Here is a 25176-nt window from a genome sequence, read left to right on the forward strand (position 1 = left end):
GACAGACATAAAAAGTATTGCAGCTAGCTTGGGGTAATTCCATATTATACCTCATTCTGATAAAGATAAATTGATCATTGAACTAAAAACTGGTGGTCGCCTAGGTGCAAGTGATCGTGACCTAATTTCATTTGTTATGTGCAAATTGAATATACCCGTAGTCCTGACCAATAATATATACACACAGACACACACAGAGAGAGTACTTTTAGAGGGCCAAAGCAAAAAATAATTAGGGACAAAACTGTATAGCGAAAAAAATCTGAATGAAAATTGGGAGTTGTTTAAGCATGATTTTAATTTTATTTATTTATTTATTTTGTGCCCCATAAATCTACAACCTGCAATCATACAAGAGGGCTTCTTGGTTGAAAGGCTTCTTGGTTAAGTGGAAAGGGAAAATAGACTTTAAAATGTATATAACATGGAAAAATGGGGAAGTTGACAGCAGTGAATACAAATGAGGATATTAAACAGCAACTATTAAAGCTAAACATTTTAAAATTGGTCAGACTAGAAACTTGCACCCAAGACTGCTAAAATAATTGGCCAATGAGATCCCTGAACCACCAAGGTTTATTTTTTAACTTATCTTTGAGCACTGGGAAAGTTCAATAGGATTAGGAAGTAAATATGTTGTATCAATAATTAGAAAGGGTAAATAGGATAACCCAGGTAACTATAGACAGGTTAACCTGACATCACTCCTGAGTAAAATAATGGAAAGGCTCATATGGGATGCAAACAATAAAGGCTTATAGGAGCGTAGCATAATTTAATTCCAATTAACACAGTGTTATGGAAAATAAGGTCTTGTCAAACAAAATTCATATTGATGAGCGAACAAGCTTAGTTGATAAAGGTGAGTTTATAGACAAAATATATTTAAATATATTTTTTCTCCCAAATTTAATTCAAGCTGTTGTTTTAATATACAAGGCATTTGTAAGCATTTTTAAGGCATTTGACTTAGTCCTGCATGACAGTCTGATAAAGAATTAGCACTATACAAATTCAATGTAGCCTATTTTAAACGGATTAAAAACTGCTTAAGTGATAGCTCTCAAAAAGTTACTAAATGGGGAATCAGCAGCATCATATGGGTATGTTTCCAGAGAGGTCTTCCAGGGATCTGTACTTAGTACAATGCTAGCCAATATATTAATCAATGGCCTAGATGGAAATATAAAAAAAAGTTTGCAAGTGAAATTTGCAGATGTCACAAAATTGATGAAGTGGTTTGAAAAAAATCATCTCTTTTTGTGCTTGCCACTTATCTGTAAACATTATACCATTTTCTCAAATGTATTCATTATTTGAAATTAGTTGCCAATTAATTAATTAATTCTTGGTGTGTAGACTGTGCACAAAGTATTTAATTATATTTAAAATCTGAGATGTTTGTTTTTTATTGGATGTATGAGTCACATGCAATATTTCTGTGTCCTGATTGGGTAAATCTAACTCTTAGAATTAAATTTCTGATATGAATATGCACAAATATGGCTTCAAAAATTTACTTTCTGCAAATCTTCCTCAATCTTTATTTAAAAATTGCCATTTCCATAAAAAATCCTCCCAGTAAATATATTGATAAAATATTTTTAGAAAGTTAACAAAAAAGGCTTAGACAGAATCAGTATGTGTAAAAAAATTGAACGTATTAATGGACATTTTTCTAATGTTAGCTCAGCTCTACTGCAAGCATTAAAATCTTTCTGAACTGCTCAGGGATTGAAGGATTCCAGATTTTCCATACATTATTAAAAATATGCAGATCAACTTAATTTTACAGAACCTCTACATAGATTTTGAAAAAAAAAATAGATACTGTAAATGCAAGAGAATGACATAAGGCTTTGAATTACCTTTTGTGTACAGTTGCATTGCTAGAAATCAAAACTATTATCTTCAAAATGTCTTCCCTTCATTTCCACATGGATGTGTGCACACAGTATAAAATAACTCTTATTGAGTAATTCATATGCCTTCTCTATTCAATGAACAATTTATTAACCTATCTAGGGATCCAGATGAAACCAGTATGAACAGTAATTATATTAAAACAACAGCTTGAATTAAATTTGGGAGAAAAAATGTTCAATATTCCATTGTTTTGCTACATTTCTGAAAATATATATTATTAAAATATATATTATATAATATATAATATATATTTTCAGAAATGTAGCAAAACAATTATATATATAAAGTAACTACAAATTGGAACCTGAAAGGGGTTCTCAAACTTTTTCATAGTGAGGACTACATCTCAACAGAGAGAATGCCTTGCAGACCACATTCCATCCCACTTGTGGTTGTGCAGATCAGTTCCCTTGTAGGAGGGGAAGATTTTTGATAGCCCACAGCCTGTTAGTATGCCCAGACCACCACCCACAGCTGGAATACCAATTGTTATGCTCATTGCTGAAAGCAGCTAGAAAGGTTCTTTCTGAAGCCTTAGTACAACTAACAGAGACGGATGGGGAAGTGAGCAACCACAAGGAGTAAATATGACCCTGTTCCCTCTTGACTTGAACTTTTTGCCAAAGCATGCAGTTTTGCAACATGGAAAGTCTTGCAGTAGTTAACTATTGCTATGTGAAATATAGCTGGCTAACTGATGGAAAATTACCCATGCCTGGCAGGCTGGAAAACTCTACACTGGGATTCTGCTCAGCACCCTTCTTTAATGAGCAAGCTAGGTATTACTAACAAATTGGTATAAAAAGAGGAAGAATTCTGAACTCAGTGGACATTTGGACACCTCTCACATTCCCCTGCAGATGGAAGGCTGGCTACTGGACATCTAAAGAAATCCACTTGAGACCTCTTCAAGATCCTGGATAAATATTAATCTGGGATTAATTTGGGGTGCTCTACTAACTTGTTGCAGATGTGTGTAAGTACTGGAGACTAAATATAGCAGAAGCTTTGAGTGCAAGTACTTTAGTTTGCCTGCTTGCATCAACTATCTATCGGATGGTCTGTGTCCCCATTCATTTATTTTCTGTCATTGCCTTGCAAAGAGTAAAGTTAGCAAGAGCTTTGGGTTCAGCTAACCTTAGGTAACACCCCTACCACTAATGAGTCAATAATGTCCTTGGGGCAGCCATATTAAATGCTTACATGAAAAAAAATAGTAAGAAAGTACTTAGAGTCTGATAACCCACAATTAAGTCAATGAGAGCTACAGGTGCTCAGTCCCTTTGAAATTCAGGGTTTTTTAAAATATAATTTAGTATGGGATACCAAAAAGAGCCAACAAAATGTGACCAGTTAGCTCTCCATGGACCACCAATGGTTATGAAGCAAAATATGGGAACTAATGGAGTAGAATAATGTCGGACTGTAGTTCTGCCAGAAACACAGTCAGCTGACCCAGTGGCAGACCACTCTTACACTGTTAGGGCCCTGGACTGGGACATGGTGGAGTTGGGCAGGCCCATGTTCCCCCTGCCAGTCCACCCCTGTAGTGGCAGTATTCCCCCTCCTGAAGCCATGAGGTCTGCATTCCTCAGACATCCCTACCTGAGCCCCACAGACAGTAGCTTGGCTCTCGTCTCTACCTGAGCCCCATAGACTGGGTGGATAAACTGCTACAGCTCTGCCTCACTGCAGACCAGAGCCTTGACTGCTTGTTGCCCCGCCCTGCTTAAAGGCTGAGTGAATGAACTACTGCCACTCTGCCTGGTTGCAGGCCAGACCCTAGACTGTGCACAGTCCCACTCTGCTTGAAGGCCTGGGCCCACTGAGAACCATTAATTCCCCCTTCATTTTTTCTTCCTTTGGGAGAATACTCTAGCAGACCAAACTGCAAGGAGGTGTGGCCTCCCTCAGATAATGGACAGCCAGCCATGACAGGTTACAGATGTATTAACAGGAGTGTCATATGTAAGACAGATGGTGTAATTGTTCCGCTCTACTTGGTACTAGCGAGGCCTCGGCTGGAGTACTGTGTCCAGTTTCAGGCACCACATTTTAAGAAATATGTAAATAAATTAGAGAAATTCCAGAGGAGAGCAAAAAAAAAATTAAGAGGTTTACAAAACATGACTTACAAGGAAAGGTTGAAAGAACTGGGCATGTATAGTTTAGAGACGAGAAGGCTGAGTAGGGACTGGTAAAAGTCTTCAAGTATACTGAAAGTTATTATAAAGATGATGGTGACCCATTGTTCTCCATGCCCACCAAGGGTAGAACAAGAAGTAATCAGCTTAGTTTGCATCCAGGAGATTCAAGGTTAAATATTAAGAAAACCTTTCTAACTATAAGGATAGTGTTAAGCACTCAACAGGTTACCTACAGAGGTTGTGGAACCCATTTCATTGGACATTTTTATAAAGAGAGAAGAGAAACACCTGTCAGAGATAGTCTAGTTATATATAATCCAGCCTCAGCACAAGGGGCCGGACTAGGGGTACCTTCCAGCCCAACATTTCTATGATTCTATATCATATTGAAAAAGGAAAATGGTGACTTTTTTAGCCTCTAAAAAAGAATAATCTACACATACAGTGAACAAACATGATTGTTTTTTCTTAGCTATCTTGACTCCTAGCACAAAACACCACTATGTTTGGTACAAAGGAAAACATTAGTTTACTGATTCTTGAAACACCACAGCAGGGGAAAAAAACCCACCAGTTTCAGCTAAACTTTGGGGGAAGGCAAATAGAAAAGGAACAGAATAATTCAAAAAAGCCTGGAAATAACTGCAAACTTAATGTATATTTTATTCCAGACATGCAGGGAAACAAATATGGGGAGGCCCCTCAGGCTTAAAATTGGTGGCAGGGAATCAAAACACACAGCCTGAAATCTCGTGAACTTTTTGTTTCAGAATGAGCAACACCTGATTTCTCAGGTGGCCAAGCCGCCATGGACAAACAAATAGGTCACCGCTTAAAGAAATCAAAGACGAGAATGTCAGGCAGAATCATCATGAGCATTCACTCAAGCAAAGAGCTTTAAAGACTGTACCACAGTGCTCAGACTGAGACTGTTCAATTGTATATGCCTGAAATCTGCCAACCTTACTTAGTGAGAAAGGACACAAATGTTATTTCATTTCTCACTCCCCCAGATGTTTATGGAACCTAAAGAAATTTAGAAGAAATCTGACCTCTGCATTAATAGACTATACATTATGTATAATAATATCTCAAAGACTAGAGAATAGGGTTTTTTATATCAAACACTCATACTTAAATTGAAGTCCTTACAAAAATATGAGTCTGCTGTTTTTCAGAAGGCAAATGTCATATGCGATGAGTTAAAAAAATATGCAAAGTCAGGTCAGGACACTTCTGTCACATTGTCTTGGATCACATTCCACTTATATGGCTGAGAGGAGGGAGATTAAATTAATTCCATAAAAAGGAATTATTATACAACCCCCCCTAATTTAAATATTGGATTTTTGTTTTGATGAAAAGGCCAAATGTAACTGAAAGGTGCCTAGAGATGCAGTGGAACAAGTGGGTGGGGTATGTATTCATGGAGAGTATACTTATTTCCCTTTGACGTTAACTGTACATTCATTGCAGGCTAATAAACAGATGTACACATTTGCTGCTGCAATTGTCAAAGCCTCTGTGCCCAGGAATGGCTGCCAGCAGACTCATTACAACATTTCTGTGCAACTTAAGTTTGACTTTTACTTAATCTTTTGATGCCTTTTGTTATATAAACGGAATACAGAGTTGTTGTTTTTTTAAGTTGTGCCTACAGATTTCTGAAGGTAGTACAAAATAGAGGTAATGAATAAACCAAATTCTGCTCTCACTTACATTCATGCAACTTCATTGAATTCATTGGGAACATTGTTCAATAATAATAATTTATATTTATTTGATATCTTAAAAATGCCAACAGATCCTACAGCTCTTAACAATCTGGGGGCCTAGCCCTGAAATCCTTGAAAGCCCTACCCTCAAAATATTGACTTTAATAGGATTTTGACAGAGCAAGGACTTCAAGATTTTTCCCTATGTACATAAAACAACAATGAAATAAAGCCATCTCTAGTCTGGAGAGTGGCAGCCAACCACCATCCAACATCCTCATGAAGGGGGAGGAGCATTTTTGGTCAGGGATGCTGAGGGAAAACACCTATTTGAAAAATGCCATGGGATTGTTAATGTTCAAACAGAGAAAATCAAGCACAAATTTTAAAGGTCTTTTAAAAAAGACTCCATGCTAAAAAATGGGCATGTTAACACAGAAATATACATTGTCACAAATAGAGCAATATACATATTCCAGCAAAATTTCTACTATCCGTTCCCCTACTCCTTGAAATCTCAATGTAGGTACACCACTACCTCGATATAATGACACATGATATAACACAAATTTGGATATAACATGGTAAAGCAGTGCTCCAGGGGTTCGGGGCTTTGCACTCCAGTGGATCAAAGCAAGTTCAATATAACACGGTTTCACCTATAACGCGGTAAGATTTTTTTGGCTCCCAAGGACAGTGTTATATCAAGGTAGAGGTGTATTTAGCCATGCACTGGTAATGTCAAGAGGTCAGAATATCAGGCTGTGTTTGCAACTGCTGAGCTATGAAGATAATCCTCATGAAATGTAATATATTAACCTACCTTAAGTATAGAACCATTCACTACAAAGCAGCTGAAATAAAAGAAAGCTGTTGATGTTGCGCAATTATAATGAACTCCCATTCATTCTCAAGAGCAGATTTGTAGGAGTCATGTGAGCAGAACTACTAAAGCATTGTTTTGATTCCACTGATTTTTTTATACCAAAGTGAAATCTCAGACTGCACTGCATTTGTTTAAATTCTAGATTTAAAAGAATGAATTGCTTATGAGAATTTAGTAGAGCTGTTTAGTAAACAAACACATTTTTTCATAAAACTTTCAATTTAATAATTCCATTTTGTGTGTGCACTGTTCTTGTAGCTGTGTTGGTCCCAGGATAGGAGACACACAAGGTGGGTGAGGTAATATCTTTTATTGGATCAACTTCTCTTGGTGAAAGTGACATGCTTTTCAAACTCCAAAGACCTGAGTAAGTCTTGAAAGCTTGTTTCTTTCACCAACAGAAGTTGGTACAATAAAAGATTTTACCTCACTTCCACCGTCTTTCTCATATCCCATTTTCGGTCAGAAATGGTTCTGATTAAACTTTTCTGTACAGCTCCACCATTTATGTAAGAGGAAAAAGTTCTCAGAGACAATCTAATTTAATAAGAGTATAGTATGATGTGGGAGACATGGATTAAGGAACAACCTCACTATTCTTACTCCTTAGATTAGTAGGTGGGTTGGGGCTAGAAGTGCAACAGAGGCAATATGTATAGGGGTTGTAGGAACGAGGGTTTGATCTAAGTTCTATGGATGTCAATAAAAAATACACCCATTGACTTCCATGGGCTTCAGATCAGACCCGGTTGCTTTTTGCTACTCTGGTAGCCACCAGAGTGTACTATTGAAGCTGGCCAATCCTCACTTTTGGGGAAACAGCAGCTTGCACATCTGTCTTGAACATTCCCTTTGATATTTATGTGCAGTGGATGATTCTAGGCAGGATGGGGCTGTCATATCAAGTATGCATGGTGACCATTTGGGAAGGGCAGGGGGTGTATAGGCAGGAGTAGTAGAAGGAAATTGAGCAAAGAAAAGTTACAGACAAATATCAGAGAAAATTTCCTAACAAAGAGGTGAAGTCAAATGTGGAATATATTTACCAAGGCAAACAGAGGCTTATGCCATTTATAGCTAGACTAGAATAGCTGGAGATTACATTGTAGTGAACAATTCTCTACAGGCAGGGAGGTGGACAAGATCACCTATCGCCCAAAAGAGTTGTTCCATCTTTTATATTTAGATCTTCTTTAATATGTCATAGACAGTTTTTACTAACATTCATTTCAAATCCTAAGGGCTGTTCTCTTTGACTATGACAGTAACCCTCATAACTTGCTATTTGCTTGCACAGGTTTTTGTTCGCAAGAATGTTTAGAGAATAGTTGTTCTCCATACAAATAGTCAGGTTTATATAAAATCAAGTGTATGTGCTATTTTTTTTTAAATGTAGTCATCCAACTATGGAGCAGAAATAGTAACATATGATTTAGGTCACACAATAATTAATAAAGCAAACAGTTCAAATGAACACTTTGCAAACATGAGACAGACTGAAATTTGTTCAAATAAACTATCTGGCAAATATTTGCAAATGGAACTTGTCAAATAATGGAAACAAATTTGTGAAGTTATTCCAAAATAAACCACAAAAGTTCAATTTGCTGCTAGTCATGGAGTGAGAATATTTGTTTTGGAACTGTGTATTGCTGTGTGTTTTGTGTACTATGAATATTTGTGTGATGTTTGAAAGCATTTTACAAAAATGTTTGTCAATCTCAAAAATATATCCTTCGTATATGAAGTATATTATTCATTATTCATGTTTTGTGTTTGCTATTTCTTATTATCATCTCTTCTCCTATTAAAAAGGTTCAGGCATCCAATGAAAGTGCAAAAATACACCATATGACCACATCCAAACAATGCTTTCCATCCTTTATATAGCATTTAAACATCAAGAATTCCTTCTGTTGTTATCGGAAAGCATTGCCAAATGTTTTGCTACAGTACTGCTGTTGCCATTTTGTAGGCATTCATCCGTCTCAGGACAGAGATAGAGGAACTATTCATCTGGTAATGATACCGTAGAAGCTTATTATGAACTTCATGAATCAGTAGTGAAATGTACTGTATTCCACTAGTCATAGCCTCCAGATGCCTTTGCTTTACTGCCTGTCTCAGGATTTCATAAATGTGGCCATGATGGAAGTATTCAAGTATGACTGCACATGGCTCTGCTCTCTGCTTTCAAAGGAGTGGAAAAGAAAGCTTCCATCAGTTCTACCTTAACTGACTCGTGGACATTTTCCCTTTGGAAACATTGCTTTTTAACAAAGGATGTCACTGACAGTGTAAAGGCCTCCTCTCAACCTTACTGAGGATGAAATGGTGTCTCCTGGTAAGATATAGGACTTGCTAAAGTACCCTTTGAAGTAAATGTTAAAACTCCCATTGACTATAAAAGGAGCAGTTCCACAGTATGATCTTCTCTTAGCTGCAGCTATTTCAAGCATCGTCCCTCCTCCTACTCTATCTGCTACATTAACAGAATCTTTGATAAGACACAGTCCACACACCCCTTTGCAGGACCAATTTCGGCTTTCTTGGTGTTAAACTTAACCAACCAACAGGTGAACATTAGACAATGTAAAATCCACTCTGTATAGTGCCTTAGTGTGAGGCTACTCCTTCAGTTCCTAACTGGGGCCTTCTAAGCCCACATCACCAGACTTCTCTGAACTAAACCCAAGAACCCTCTCTTAGGCCTGGTCTACACTAGGAGTTTATGTCGAATTTAGCAGTGTTAATTCGACTTAACCGTGCACCCGTCCACACCAGGAAGCTAATTAGTTCGACATAGAGGGCTCTTTAGTTCGAATTCTGTACTCCTCCCCGACGAGGGGAGTAGCGCTAAATTCGACATGGCTATGTCGAATTAGGCTATGTGTGGACGGAAATCGACCTTAGTAGCTCCGGGAGCTATCCCACAGTGCACCACTCTGTTGACGCTCTGGACAGCAGTCCGAGCTTGGATGTTCTGATCAGCCACACAGGAAATGCCCAGGGAAAATTTGACATGCTCCGGCGCCTTGTGGATGTTCTGCAGGACCGCAGGCAGGAGGACAGAGCCCCCTTGCACTGTATCTGCAACCGCCCTCCCCCGCCACAAAGTCCCAACCCCCCCTCACCCAAAGTAACAAGAAGGAGGGGTGACAGGGGCCGTGAAAACTGTCACTGCACCCCTGCAGAGTGCACAAATACAAGAAGGCTCTCATTCCCTAAATGTTGAGAAGTCCTTCCCTTCCTGGCTCACCGAAGCCCCAATCCCAGTTTCATCCCCTAACTGTGTAGTTGATTATTAAAAGTAGTTTGCTGTTAATTACTATTTCCGTCAAGTTTTTCTACAGAAGACTGTGAAGGGGGGGGAAGGGGGCTGTTAATTGCATAGGACAGTCACCTTTACCAGGGTACAGACACGGGGGCAGGATCAACAGCAGGTCACACACACAGTGCAGTCAGTAGGCACCCTGGTCGGTCTGCGAGGTGTTTCCCATGTTCTGTGTGGATGGGGGGTACGTGACTTTGTGGCATGGGAGGGCGGTTACAGAACTTATGCAGCGGTCCTTGTCCCGGACCACAGAGCCACACAGCAGGGGAATCTGTAACTGTCCTCCCCCGCCACAAGGTCACATAGCCCCCGCACACAGAGTCCCGAAAAGGAGGGATGGCAGGCTCTGTTGAAACAACCAGTCCGGCACTGCAGACCGCTCTAGGAGCAGGAGCCTATCATTCCTCGAGTGTAGAAGCGGTGTTAACATCACTGCACACACTACCCACCACAGTCTGCGTCCCTGTTTCAACCCTTTAACGCGAATTCATTAATAAAGAAAACGTTGTTAATTAACAATGTTCCATTAACTTTATTTTTAAACGTGTGCTGGAAGGGGGGAAACGTGGTGAACGGGGTATGTAACCGCAGAAGAAAGTCAACAGTAACTGAAGCAGGGGCAGGTTCAGCTTCTCTGTAAAGAAACTGAACAGTCACAGGTTACCCTGCTCCCTGAGGAACCTAGCTTTCAAAGCCTCCCGGATGCACAGCGCTTCCCGCTGGGCTCTTCTAATTGCACGGCTGTCTGGCTGAGCATAATCAGCAGTCAGGCGATTTGCCTCAACCTCCCATCCCGCCATAAAGGTCTCCCCCTTGCTCTCACAGAGATTGTGGAGCACACAGCAAGCTGCAATAACAATGGGGATATTGGTTTCGCTGAGATCCAAGCGAGTCAGTAAGCTCCTCCATCTCCCCTTGAGACGTCCGAAAGCACGTTGAATGATGACAGTTACCCAAGACCACCCACATTTTTTCCCCCAGCATGCATTGTGGGGAAATCCCAGAATTCAAATGGGCAGCAGGGACTGTGGGAACTGTGGGATAGCTTCCCACAGTGCACCGCTTCCAATGTCGACGCTTGCCCCGTTAGTGTGGACTCACAAAGTAGAATTACTATCCTTAGTGTGGACACACAAATTCGACTTTGTAAGGTCGATTCCACAAATTCGAATTAAGTTACATCGAACTAATCTGGTAGTGTAGACATACCCTTAGGGAAGCCCAGCTCTCAAACTTCCTTCCTTTTTTTTTTTCTTTTTCTTTCTCCTTTGTTTTCCCCTACAGCTGTAGTGCCTCCTTCCAGGCTTGATACTGCTGCTAGGTCTTGCAGGCTGCAGGGGCCACCTGCAACCCATCTCCAGGACTGTTAGCCCCTTCCTGCCCTGCTCCAGTGGAGGGTTTGTCCACTCTGCCACAGAACGAAACAGGAATCTTACAAGCATGCTAAACAGCTAAATGATATAGGTAATAGAACCTACATTAGAGGGATTCAGAATAGGTTCTTTCAGTGGGCAATTCATCCTGCATAACTCAGAAATTTTGCCCCATCTGTATATGTCTGAGGATGTGTTTCTCTGGAATATCTTCACATAGACACAGACTCAACCCTGGTTTATTGATTTCAATAAAGATACACTAGAGATAAATTTGACCAATAGCCCTGATATTAAGATATTATTATCAACATTTTCAAGTGTGAGTTCTTAAAATTAGGCATCTATATCCATGTTTAGGCATCTAAGTATAAGTAGATAGCTTTGCAAAGAAACTGAGCATCTGCAGCTCTTATTTCCTTCAATGAGATCTGGGGTGCTCAACGCTGAAAAAAATCAGACTGCTTTATTCAGGTGCCTACATTTAGGCACAGAAGTGTGAAATTCTAGTCTGTAGGGGTAAATTTTTCAAAATCATCCAAATGACTTTTGAGAAATCCAATTTTCAAAAGTAGAAAGGAGAGAGACAATAAGACTTAAAACTCCTAAATGTCTAAGGGCTGGTCTCCTCTACTGGAGAGATCAATGCTGTTGCAATTGATGCAGCAGGGATCAATTTAGTGGATCCAGTGAAGACCTGCTAAATCAATAGCAGAGTGCTCTCCGGTCAACCCTGGTACTCCAGCTCTCCAAGAAGAGTAAGGCAAGTCGACCGGAGACCATCTCCCATTGTCTCAGCACCATGAAGATACCATGGTAAGTTGACCTAAGCTACGTCAATTCCAGCTACGTTATTCACATAGCTGGAGTAGTGTAACTTAGGTCAACTTTTAAAAATAGACTTAGGCTCTAAATCACTTAGGCACTTATGAAAATATCCCCTAGGTCTTCTGAATAAGGACTCAATTCTGTCCTCAGATACATCTGTGCAATTCCCACTGACCTCAGTGGGATTTTCAGAGGTGCATGCCAGGAAAAAACCTCACTCCTAAATATAGTACACAGAGTACTCCCTAGTGTCTCACTGTAGTGCAATTTTTCTCCTTAAGCAGTACGACATTTTAAAATCTTTTTGCCATTGAAAATCCAGGTGCTTTCACTGCATAGTTGGCCTTCTTCATTCAAAAGGGTTATAAATCTCCAGTTTTTAACAAAGAGTGAACAATCCAGTCTTCTTCTACACAGCACATATAGTAATACATATGCTATTCTCCCGTCATGATTGTCACAGATGCCCTAACCAAGGCTCTGCTTACCACTCAGCAAACTAGACCTATTTTCCCACACACTCCGGTGTGGCACACTGGGAATTCTGAGGTACAGCTTCAGGTACATTTTAAATAGGAGGATTTTACTGAATTATCATGAAAATGATTAATAAAACTAATACACTACAGCTTGTGTTACTTATTTTGATGTTAAATTTAATTGTCTAAGCGTTTGGGTTTCTCTCCTCATCAAATCCAGAATTCTGACTACACTACGGGGCTAAGTTGACCTAACTTCCGTAACTCTACCTACGTGAATAACGTAGCTGGAGTCAACGTATGTTAAGTCGACTTATTTCGATGTCTACATTGTGATAGGTTGATGGGAGAAACTCTCCCGTTGATTTAACTTATGCTTCTCATTCCGGTGGAGTACCGAAGTGGACAGGAGAGTGATTGGCGGTCGATTTAGCGGGTCTTCAATAGACCCACTAAATCGACCCCCGGAGGATCGATTGCTGCACGTCAATCCCCCGATAAGTGGAGACAAGCCCTTATTAACCTTCTTTACACTTATGTCCCCTCGCTGAACTCGGTAGGATGGCATATGGGTAACTGCAAGCAACATTTGGCTCTTTCGTTTTTATTTTATCTACTCATTATTTATTGATAAGCCTCAGAGATAGGTACAGTAGAAGAACATAGATAAATAGACTGGCTGAGCCAAACTGCCCAATTTCTCCAGGGTTCATAGATAAAGATCACAGTTTCCATTTGAGCCTGCTTCTGAAAGCTGGGGAGCACCTGTGGCTCCTGCTGACATTTATAAGAGTTGCATCTATTTGACTCTTTTTATGAACAGGCATTTAATCCTGATGCTTTCTGACCCAACTAGTATTTTATTTTACCTTAAATGGAACATATATTTGTGGCTTTCACAGTTCTGACATTTCTTTGTTTAAAGATTAATGGAATTCATTTGGCCAGATGAGGAATCATAAAAGCCTAATTTGGAAGAAGGTGGGGAATTTGAAGTGCCTTAAAGTCTAATAGTTTCTGACCTTAAGTTCAGTATTGTATGCACCACTGCCTGCTAAGGTCTAAGCAGAAAACTGGAAGCCATAATCATATAAAGAATACAAGAATTATCTGTGAAAAATATATGATACATATTTAGATAATATGAACAACTTTGATAGGCTTGTTAGTCACAAATGAATAACTCTTTGAAATATCATTAATATCAGTCAATGAATTCTGTCATCTTTACCCCCAGTCATTGTTTCAGCGCCCTACATGCTACTACTACTCATACTAAAAATCTCTTCCTGAACTGTTCGGATCAGAATTATACAATAACAGTCAGAGTCTTCTACAAAAACAACAATGCTGATCAAAAGGAATTATTTCAAAACAGTATCTTTGTGGATTCTAATATAGTATCTCCCGAGGAAGCTCAAACCAGTGATTCAGTACCATATTTTATGAGGCCCTAGGCAATATAATTAGCAAGTTTGGGAATGCCTTAATATATTTAACCGAAAGGTATTTAAGATTCAGAGTTTAATGCCTACCCATGCTGTTTGTTTACAAAGAGAAACTAGAGGGGAGAAGTAAATGTCAAGAAAAACTTACAGTACGGGCAGCCGTAGACCTCAGTTCTCAGCCCAATTTGGCCCTCTCCACTCCAGTCGAGAGGAACTATGCGTATGTAGCGGGCTATAACCAGATGCTGTAAATCATGCCGGATCACGCTATCAGAATTTGTATTTCCAGGAAATGCCTAAGGGGATGAAAAAGAAATCTCTTGTATCATTGGAATACTTCTGTGAGGGGAAAAAATAGGAACAACAGTCTTCTGAGTATTTAGATTAAACTGCATTCTAGTCAACCTGTCTCTATGCTAGTGATTGAATTAATGGATGATTCAATAAACATCATTGGGAGTTCTACAGTGCTCATGAAGGATGCCAGATATATAGCATTGGAAGCTAATGTCCTCTTTCTCCATAATAGGTACAGTATACCTTATTCTTCGTTTAGTGAATCACCACAAAGGGTGAGAAAGTGGTTCATTCTGTATCTCTATCTAGTTTTTAGCTTGTTCATTAGAATGTCAATAAGCGTCCCAATTGTAGTGATTGTTTTTGTGATGAAGACTCTTATTCACTAATAACTAGACTGAATACACCAACTCTTTTTGCATAGATGGAAATAATTTTAGTTATTAGTGACATAGGACAGATTTGAACTGATGAACAGTGAAAAGCTCTTTCTCATTCCCTTGAGCCATACTGTTCCCCATTTCAGCTTTAAGATTATATAATAGAATTTACCATATTTCTGCAGGACCCAAAACCATACCTTAACTTTAAAGTCTCACTTGTAGGGAAACGTGTAATCTTCACAATCAACATCTCACCCTAAACAACATGTGCAATTAGATATTTTGGAAATGGTGTTAATCATCATAATCTTGGCTGTCATTCACAGTGAGAGGTATTTTTTCAAATACTAAGAACTCAGAGAAGGACACAATAGTTCTAAAGTGTATTAATGTTTCCAGAATTAATGAAGTCAACACATCTAGGTTTTTTTTTATTTTAGTTCCTCTTAGCATAATGATTCATAGCATCTGGCTCAACAGAAAACAATACCTGCTTGTTAACTCTGCTTACATATTTTCTATCTAGTCAGCCCTTGGACAGTCTGTTCATTCACAGCCAGAACTTCACATAGGCAGTACTTTCTTATCTTTCTATAGCTAGCTTTCAATGGAGATATACATGTGAAGCTACTGAACAGGGTAGTCTTACACCAAGGGGAAACGGATCGCCAATTGTCAAAAAGACTATAAACAGTCATTGTTAGTACATTCTTATAAAATTCAGCCACTGAAGCTTTTGCTAGAGAAAAACCTGTATCCAAAGATTCCGAAGTAAACTCAGTATTAATCAATCGGTCTATATTTTAGTTATTCATATCAATCAGAACACAGTGATTCATTTAAAATAGTCCATTGTACGCACTGCTATAGACAGTAATATACTAAGGGCTAGAATATACAAAATTCACACTGCTCAAAATAAGGTGCGATGGAGACCCATCATCCCTGAGGAAGTTCCAGGAGAAATTCTTCTTTGTGAAAGAAGAATCTCTCCCCAAGATTCCCACCATGCTAGGAGAGGATTTATGCTTCTACACCCCTTGCATGCCAGTTCCAGTCTATGCTTGGCCATGTCCCTGTCCTCTCCCTGCATCCATTGGGCTGGGCTGTGCTTCCTATGCAGGGATCAATCATCTTAGAGTAAATTCAGTTACTACAATTGTGGAAGGCTCCTACTGGGGAAGCATAAGGAGAAGAAGTCGTCACTAGTACCCAGCAGAATCTGTTCCATGTTGTTTCTGGTTTGTTTGTTTTTTTCCTTCTGAATTTTAGTGGTTTTTTTATGCAAATTATGACCCACTTTAAAGCTGAATCTTTCCGTTTTTTTTATTTACAGATAATTATTTCAAAAGCATGCCTCAATGTTTTTGGTCTGTATTTCTTCACCCACCTGCAATTTTCACCAGGATAGATTTTAAACATCAAAACTTCTTTGAGACAATTACCTCCACTTCTAGACATATTATTAAATTTCTAGTATGTATGAATTCATAATTCTTTCAAGGACAGAAACACAAAAGTTCAAAACAGCTACAGTTAGTTCTTTCACATAATCTTTTTTTTTTTTTTGGCCAGCCAAAATGGTTGAGTTATTTCCAAGAATAAGTCTAGGGAAAAAAATACATTGTTTGCCCATGTTAAAATATACTGGCAACCTTTTCTTTGAAAAGCTCTAACACCTTATGCTTTGAAGCAAGGACTTGAAATGTGGCCTTTGTCTCAGACATGTGCCTTTTGCTGCCCCTGAAAATCCACCTACATTTGGCCAAAATATCAGCCTCTGAAAAATTGCAATTTGCATGTGCTCAGTAGAGGCATTAGATTTTAGCAGCTAAAATTGAAAGATCTCTTCCTCATTGAGCATGCTCCAGCCTCTCTTAACTCCTAATGCTGATCAGACTGCACATATGCCATCCCCACAAAGCAAATGAGCATGCTTTATCCCCTCAGAGGTCCTACTTGTTAGCAGGATATGCATGCAACATCTCCACAGAGTGACTGAACATGCTCCAATCCTTGGCTACAGGGACAATGCCAGACTCTCTCTCTCACTAATAGCTGTTCCAGACCTAGGTGGAGCTGGGCACTGGAACTGTGAGCAGGCAGCCTCTCTCTTCTGTGCTCCCAGTAACCCCCTACCTGGCACCCAAGTAGCAAGGAGGAGGAAGCCATCTGCTTTGAATGCAAATGAGACACAAAGTGGACCAGGGAAGAGGGAAAGCAGATTGGGACAAGGTATCTGATGAGACTGGAAGTGGAAGTGTGGAGAGAGAGAGAACTGTACACCTGTATCTGGCTATAGAAGATGACACATTGGGAGCTGAGACAGGTATCTCGGGGGTAGAGGAGGCCGGGACTGGTTGGTCAAGAAGACTGGGACTAAGAGTTGGGCAGGGAAGGGATAGAGCCAGTTGTCGGGGGAAGGGGACAGTGAGATCAGATGAAGATTTGAGAGCAAGAGGGATGGCTGGTACTAGGAACCCTGGGATGGAACAGGGGGAGGGGACATTGATCTGGCAAGAGAAAGAGGCAGAGGGAGAACAGGAACTGATCTGGGAAAGAGACTGGAACAAGGAGCCAGAGATGGAGTGTGTTTTTTGGAGAGGAGACCAAGATTGAATGGGGATCATGTGGAGGACTGGGAGTGAGTGGGGTTGGGGGAAGGAAAGAGAGATTGCATGAAGTATTTGGAGGGGAAACTGGAACTGGATGGGCAAAGATACTGGGACTGGGTGTGGGGAGGGGAGGAATGGGAGTCGGAGAATGAGACTGGGACTCATACAGTGAGCCCCAAACAACTGGGATTAGGAAGAGAAACCTGGGAATGGAGACTTGGAAGGCTTGGAGAATGGGAGTAGGGAAGAGACAGGGCTGGGACAGGGACAAGTTGGATGTGATCAGGGAGAAGAGTAGGTTTGGGGAATGGGCAGAAGATTCTCTGCCACTGGAACACTCACCTCCAGAGCCTAGAATGGAGCCCAACCTTCCTGAGTCTTATCATTCATCTGTTGTGAGAAAATATCTGTGAAACCATTGGCAGTGTCCATCCCCCTCTAGTGCTGGTCCACATACGAGCTTTAATTTGCTCCATTAGCTGAAGTTGCAGAAGTCTGTCCCGTGGATCTAAAGGTTCCAAACCTACTGATGATCCATGTGGGTATCAATATGACATCTCATGTTGGAAATTTCCATTTGCTTTTTAAAAGCCTCAGAAATTAACCACCAAAAACTTTTTTAAAAGAACATTAAGATCACAAAGCCAAACTTTAGGAAATGCCAAGATTAAGGTTGCTCATGCAACCTTATTTCAGCCCCTTTGTATGTAGGTCTTATGATAGAGTCTCTAATTAAATGCTTACATGCTATTTTTTCCATAAGACCCCTGCCTCATTCGGTGCATCCGATGGACCTGCTCTAGGGATAAATCAAGGTCGTATAGTAAAAAGACTCTTGTCTCCTGCCTCATTTGTTGGAGAAGTTGGAAAGTAAACAATGAATGAGGCAGAGGAATACTGGAAGAGAAAGAACAGGCACTTGAATGCTGCCTCAAACCATTTGGATTCTACAAGAATATAAGAGCTGACATACTGGATCAGACCAATGGTCTGTCCATCCCAGTATCCTCTCTCCTACAGTGGCCAGTACCAGATCTTCAGCGGAGTATATAGAACAGGGCAATTTTGGAGTGATCCACCCCATCTCCTCACTCTGCTTCTGCAGTCAGAGTTCAGGATTGCCCCAAGCATCCCTGACCATCCTGGCTAATAGCTATTGATGGGCCTATCCTCCATGAACTTATCTATTTCTTTTGACCATAGTTATATTTTTGGCCATCACAACATCCCACTGTGAGGAGTTCCACAGGTTAATCTTGTTGTGTGAAAACATATTTCCTCTTATTTGTTTTAAACCTGCTACCTTGTTAATTTCCTCAGGTGACCTCTGGTTTTTATTTTGTGTGAAAGGGTAAATAACATTACTTTATTCATTTTTTCTACTCCATTTATGATTTTATATACCCCTATCATATTCCCCTTTAGTTGTCTCTTTTCTAAGATGAGCAACTCTAACCTCTTTTTTAGTCTCCCCTGCTATGGAATCCATTGCATATCCTTGATCATCCTCGCTGCCCTGCTCTGAACCTTTTCCAGTTTTACCATATTCTTTTTCAGAAGTGGTGACCAGACCTGGACACAGTATTCAAGGTGTGGGCCCCCCTCTGGATTTATATAGTGGGATTAATGATATTCCTGTCATTGTCACAGAGTTTCTATGTGACACTAGGCAAGTAACAAAGCATTCTTTTCACAGGTGGTCACTAACTGTATATTCCTCATGTTTTGACCTGAAATCCTGGGGGTCTGATTTGCAAAGTACTGAGCAATCACCACTGCAACTGAAGTCAATGAGCGCTTGTGCCATAGAAAACTCATGAGGAAATTAATAGTTCAGTTTTCAAACAAGGGTTTGAATAACATGCACTAAATCAGGAATAGGGCCAAACATTGAACAATGAGGTGAAAAAAAAATATCCACTAGCTGCTCATTACGTGAGCACTGTGCATTCTGTGCACTGAATGAGGCAGGGGTCCTGTGGGGGAAAAATAGTATGTGATCATGTATTTAAAGACTGTGTCATCATGAATAGGTACAAGGGGGTTGTATTAAGGCTGCATGGGCAATCTTAATTCTGTTATTTCCTAACTTTGGAGTTCTTGACTTTGCAACCTTGGCAATATTCTTTAAAGATAGTGTATTTCTCTATAATATAACGTATAGTGGGAAAGTGTGGAATCTCTAATACAGGGGTCCCCAGTGTGGTGCCCGCGGGAGCCATGGCACCCGCCGGGGCGTCTAAGTGCGCCCACATACTGGCCGGTGGACGAGCATCTGCCGAAATGCCACCGTAAAGCATCATCATCCAGAAGCGTCGCTGCCAAAATGCCGCCGCTTGTTGGCGGCATTTCGGCAGCAACGTCTATTGACATTGCTGCTTGTCAGCGGCATTTCGGCAGTGACGCCTATTGACATTGCTGCTTGTCAGCGGCATTTCGGCGGATGCTCATCCGCCGCCATGGTCCTCTGTGGCTCATTGTCTGGCACCCGCCAGACAAAAAAGATTGGGGACTACTGCTCTAATATATTTCCATGAAACCATTGGTAAAGGCTGACTTTTAAAATCAGAACTACTGAATGTGACTCTCTAAGCCTACTATCTAGATACAAACCCTTTCAAAAAGATTTGAGGCCCAACTCTGAAAATGTTAATTACCAGGCATGCTGTTTATTACTATGAGTAGGCCTATTGAATTCAGCACTACGCTCAGTAGCATTTACTGATCAGGTGAATAGACACGAGCAGCAGAGACTAGGGTAATGTGGGGGTATCGTCAGTTTCCCAGATAATTAAAATGCATTTAATTTACTCTCCAGCAGAACAATATATTTTTAAATGCAGCCTTCATTTAGATAAATATAGTACAGTAATGCATGCTCTGTGGATAATGCAAACAGCAGCCCAAATCCATCATCGCAAGGCTGAACAATCAATTTACAGAGACTTGTGAATTATATACTGTTGCTGTTAAATCTCCATTTCTGACTGAGATTTGTACATGAGCTTAGAAAGACAGGTTTTCATTTAAAAAAAACCTGAATTTATACAATTTGCAAACCTTCATGTTTGCCAAGGTTAAACAGTTTAATAAAATTTAAAATTATAATTCAAACCAATGTTATTGTGGTTTTTTTTTTAAGGGCAGTGAGAATTGGACTATAAAGTACATAAGTGTACACTAAAAAAAACCTCCTGTAACTTTTTCTTAAAACCTGAAGATATCTATTGTATCTGAACAAGTTGTCCAAATTATTAATCTCAAAAGCACACTGAAATCTTTAAAGTCTGTGTTAACATTGCCAGAAATGTGCCCCTCATGAGCAATTCAACCTTTTTTCAGCCCAAATAGTTAGGAAAAATTACTAAGGCAGCAATAAAGTCTCAGCTGGTTGTAAACCAAGTGATACAGTCTCAGCAATCCAGTCCTTAAATCCTCCCCTTTGCAAACTAGGCCTGTGCTCTTATTGGATACAAAGCTCTGAAAGCTTCTTCAACATGTTTTAACTCACATCACAATGAAAAGATTGGGAACTGGAAGTGTTGTGCCTGATTTAGGAATTCTGGGGACCACTGCAGGGATACTGTTACTGTGGCACTTTTGCCAACAATGCAACCTGACTATCTTTGCTGGCCAGTGTGAAATGAGGTAAGGCCAGGACCCCACCACATGCCCAACCATTTTGGAAATGCTAGTTGCTGACAGTGGCACTAAGTTTGCACATACCTGTGGTTAGGGTAACACATCGTCTGTTACCATTTTTAGTCTCTGCATGAGCGTGCAGAGTGGGAAGACTACTTTTACTTCATTTTTCTCTCTTGCACACCATGTGTAGTTCCACTAGAGTTACAGCTGATTTATAGAGGGGTAAGTGAACCCTTTAATCAGGTTGTGACCCTTTAATATTTACTACTGATCAAGTGCTGTACTTAAGTAAAATCTTTACACTGCTGAGCATGTCATTCACAAACCTAGAGTATGAAAAAAAAACAATGTTCACTTTTCCTAAATCTTTATACATTGTGTTACTCTGAAAGTTCTCACAGTGTTGCACCACTGGGCAGAATGCTGCTTCTTAGCACTTTGCATTTGCTTCTTCTTTGCATAGCAGGTGGGCATAACAATCAGGGTCCAGACATTCCAAGGGGGAAACAAGGGTTAAGCACCAAAAATAAACAGTTAAACCAAATGATTGCATGCTGGTTTTGTACTATAAAAATATACCAAATAAGGTCTTCTAGGAAAGATTGTAATGTTCACTTACTAGTTGGTATGAGATATGCATACAGGTTAGGGTTCTCAATGAATGTATGTACAGATATGTAGAAAATTGTTACTGGACCTGTGGTGCGACTTCAGCATCACCTCACAACAGGATGGGTAAGCAATCAGGCAGAGAGGGGCTACCTCTCCGAAAGAAAGACACTGGCTTCAAGCACCTAGCCATTTGTCCAGCCTGGGGGTGGGGGAGAGGGAAACAATGATGAACCATCAAAGTAAATGGGAACAGAAAAGAAAACCCCAATCTTTGAAAATTAAGAAAGGAGAGAATTTTCCCCATCTATAGTGGCTGAAGAAAAAAACCTGCAAACCCCTTCAAAATGGTAGAGGTTTGAACTGAAGAGTATCCAGAACCTGGAGGACAGTCTCCAAGTGGAAAAAAGCCTGGGAATGCTGGATCCCTCCTATAGCTAGGAGGTATCCTGGGAAACTGTTTAAGAGAATAGGTAACTCTTATTAGAAAAGGTATGTTTTCTAATACGAAAGAGAAGGACCTGAGGTTGGAACTCTACATTCATTTTTTGTGTAACTTGTATATGTTTGCTTTTCCTTACTTTTTCATCTTTGAGTGTGTGGTTTTTATATTAAATAAACTTTTTGTTTATTTTCACCCCAAGCAGGTCTCTGGTGTGCTAACTGCGTGGAGTGTGTGCGCCAGAGCGAGCTTATAACTTGGGCGTTGGTTTCACACCTTCAGGGGAGATGAACCAGAGGGGAACAGTCTGAGTGTCTGGTAATTAACTCAGAGAGGATGTATTTGGGGAGACCTGCGACTGGAAAGGCTGTTAATATCACCTGCAAAATGAAACTAGGCTGCTGAGAGCCAGGGAGAGACATTATGCTTGAGGGCAGGCTACTGGTGTCTGGGTGTTGAAAAATAGCTGCACTGAACAGAAGTCCCCAAAGTTACAGGACAGGTGGTGATGGAATATATTACTGGTCTGCATGGACCCCAAAATGTCACAGTGGGGAAAACCAGTGAAATTAAAATAAGAGAAGAAAAACATTTGCCAGTGTTTCTACATTGTTCACCTGTTAAAAATTGGCCTGAAACAGAAACTGGACCACCTACATCAGGGGTCCCCAACGCAGTGCCTGCGTCCTGGCCGGCGGTGGAGCATCCACCGAAATGCCGCCAAATTTCTGCGGCATTTCGGCGGCGACGCCTCTCGATGACACTGCTTGTCGGTGGAAAGCGGTGTCATTGAGAGGCGTCTCCACCGAATTTCTGCGGCATTTCAGCGGCGACGCCTCTCGATAACTACACTACAAATTTAAATCAACCTAACTTACATTGGCATACAGCTGCCACAATAATCATATCACTTGTGCGTGTCTACACTTTGCTCCTTGTGTCAGCCATGCACGTCCTCACCAGGAGCCCTTCTACTGATTTGTACTGTCAGTATGGGGCATTGTGGGATGACTTCTGAAAGCCAGCAACTGTTGATGTAAGCAATGCAGTGTCCGCACTGACACTGTGTCAACCTAACTACATCTATGTTGACTCTACGCCTTTCCTGGAGGGGGAGTTAAGTTGGTATATTGGGACAGTTACGTCCACGGGAGCAAAATATTACTGTAGATACTTACATAGTTAATTCAATGTAAGCTGCTTTGCATCAACCTAATTCTGTAGTATAGACCAGGCCTCAGACACTTAATGAAGCAGAGCAGGAGCTGAACCTCCCTCCACCACTTATTTTAGTTTCTGGTGAGAAGTTCCCTATCTCAGTGTGTGATATATTCAGAGGCATGGAGTGCATATACTTGAGTGTACAATCTCTCTTTGCAATCTCTGCATGCATCTCTTTGCATGCAGAAAGAAATGATAAAAGACAAAAACACCCTATCACCTGTGGGTAAATACTTTTCACAGAGCGATCATTCTCTATCTGACCTATCAGTCTTCATCCTCAAAGGAAACCTGCATGACACTTTCAAAAGACGAGCCTGGGAGCTTAAATTCATAACTTTGCTAGACACTAAAAATCACAGACTGAACAGAGACACTGGATTTATGGCTTATTACAGCTATCTCTAACCCATTAACCCTCCTTTTTGTCCTATGACTACAGGGGTTTTAACGGGCTATTTCACCTTGAATGGTGCCTTAGAATAGTGGCTCTCAACTTTTCTAGCATACTGTACCCCTTTCAAGAGTCTAATTTGTCTTGCATACCCCCAAGATTCACCTCACTTAAAAACTACTTGCTTATAAAATCAGACAAAAAATTGAAAAAAAGTGTCTCAGCCCACTATTATTGAAAGATTGCTTCCTTTCTCATTTTTACCATATAATTATAAAATAAATCAACTGGAATATAAATATTGTATTTACATTTCAGTGTAAGAGCAGTATAAACAAGTCATTGTCATGAAATTTTAGTTTGCACAGACTTTGCTAGTGCGTTTTATGTAGCATGTTGTAAAACTAGACAAATATCTGGATGAGTTGATGTACCCCCGGAAGACCTCTACATACCTCCAAGGGTATGTGTACCCCTGGATGAGAACTACTTTAGGATATGTGCTAACTCCTTGTGTTAATCTATCTAGTTAATCTTGTATTTAGCTGTGACACTCTGAGTACCTTTCCCAGAGCTGACGAAGAGCTTTGTGTAGCTCAAAAGCTTGTCTCTCTCACCAACAGAAGTTGGTCCAATAAAATACATTACCTCACCCACCTTGTCTCTCTATATTTTTATTGGCTTTTTTAACAAGAAAACTATTTATGAACCTGAACTTATGGGGAAAAATCTATTTTTTTGCTGTATTTTGGTATATGAATGCTAACTCCCATGTTATTGTGGCCTCATAAATATCTCCTTAAACCAGAAACAAAGCCTATTGGGGTTGGGGGAAAACACTGATAAAAATACAATACTGAGATATTTTGGTTCCTATGAAACACACGGTTGGGATTTTCAAAGGCATCTCTGATAAAGCTGAGGGAATTTTTTTCACCTGAACCTTTTCCCAGCAAAATAATGCAGATTCCGCAACACCAACATTTTTTTCAAATTTGTTTTGATTTTGCCATATTGTTTCAGTTGAAATCATGGGCTTGTTTGCTTATCAATGTGTAGAGAGAGGAGATCCAGTTTCTCTCTATCAATAAATCATGGTAAATACGAAGAGGGGGAGAAAGGCTATTTATGATGAAGGACAATGTGGGCACAAGAATAAATGGGTATAAACTAGCTGTGAATAAATTTAGGCTGCAATTTAGAAGACAGTTTCTAACCATCAGGGGAAAAAGTTTCTGGATCAGCTTTCCAATAGGAGTGGAGGCAAACATCCTAACTATTTTTAAAATGCAGCTTGATTAGGTTATGAATGGGACTGTATGATGGGTTTGCCTGCAATAGCAGGGGGACTGAATTCGATGACCCAGGAAGTCTATATTCCTGTGAAAAAATACAGAACACACAAAAACCAGACCAACCCCAAATTCCAAAAAA

At 40.1% G+C, this 25176-nt stretch overlaps 1 protein-coding gene across 1 annotated transcript in view; it reads right to left on the reverse strand.

Annotated features, from left to right (window-relative positions):
• CNTNAP2 (contactin associated protein 2) overlaps nucleotides 1-25176 on the reverse strand; it is a 1334251-nt gene that overhangs the window by 913236 nt on the left and 395839 nt on the right. The window contains exon 4 of the mRNA XM_045005260.1: nucleotides 14285-14432. Coding sequence (XP_044861195.1) covers nucleotides 14285-14432 — 148 coding nt within the window. The remainder of the gene's footprint in view (nucleotides 1-14284; nucleotides 14433-25176) is intronic.

Source organism: Mauremys mutica, chromosome 2 (genome assembly GCF_020497125.1).
Source record: "Mauremys mutica isolate MM-2020 ecotype Southern chromosome 2, ASM2049712v1, whole genome shotgun sequence".
Taxonomy (NCBI): domain Eukaryota; kingdom Metazoa; phylum Chordata; order Testudines; family Geoemydidae; genus Mauremys; species Mauremys mutica.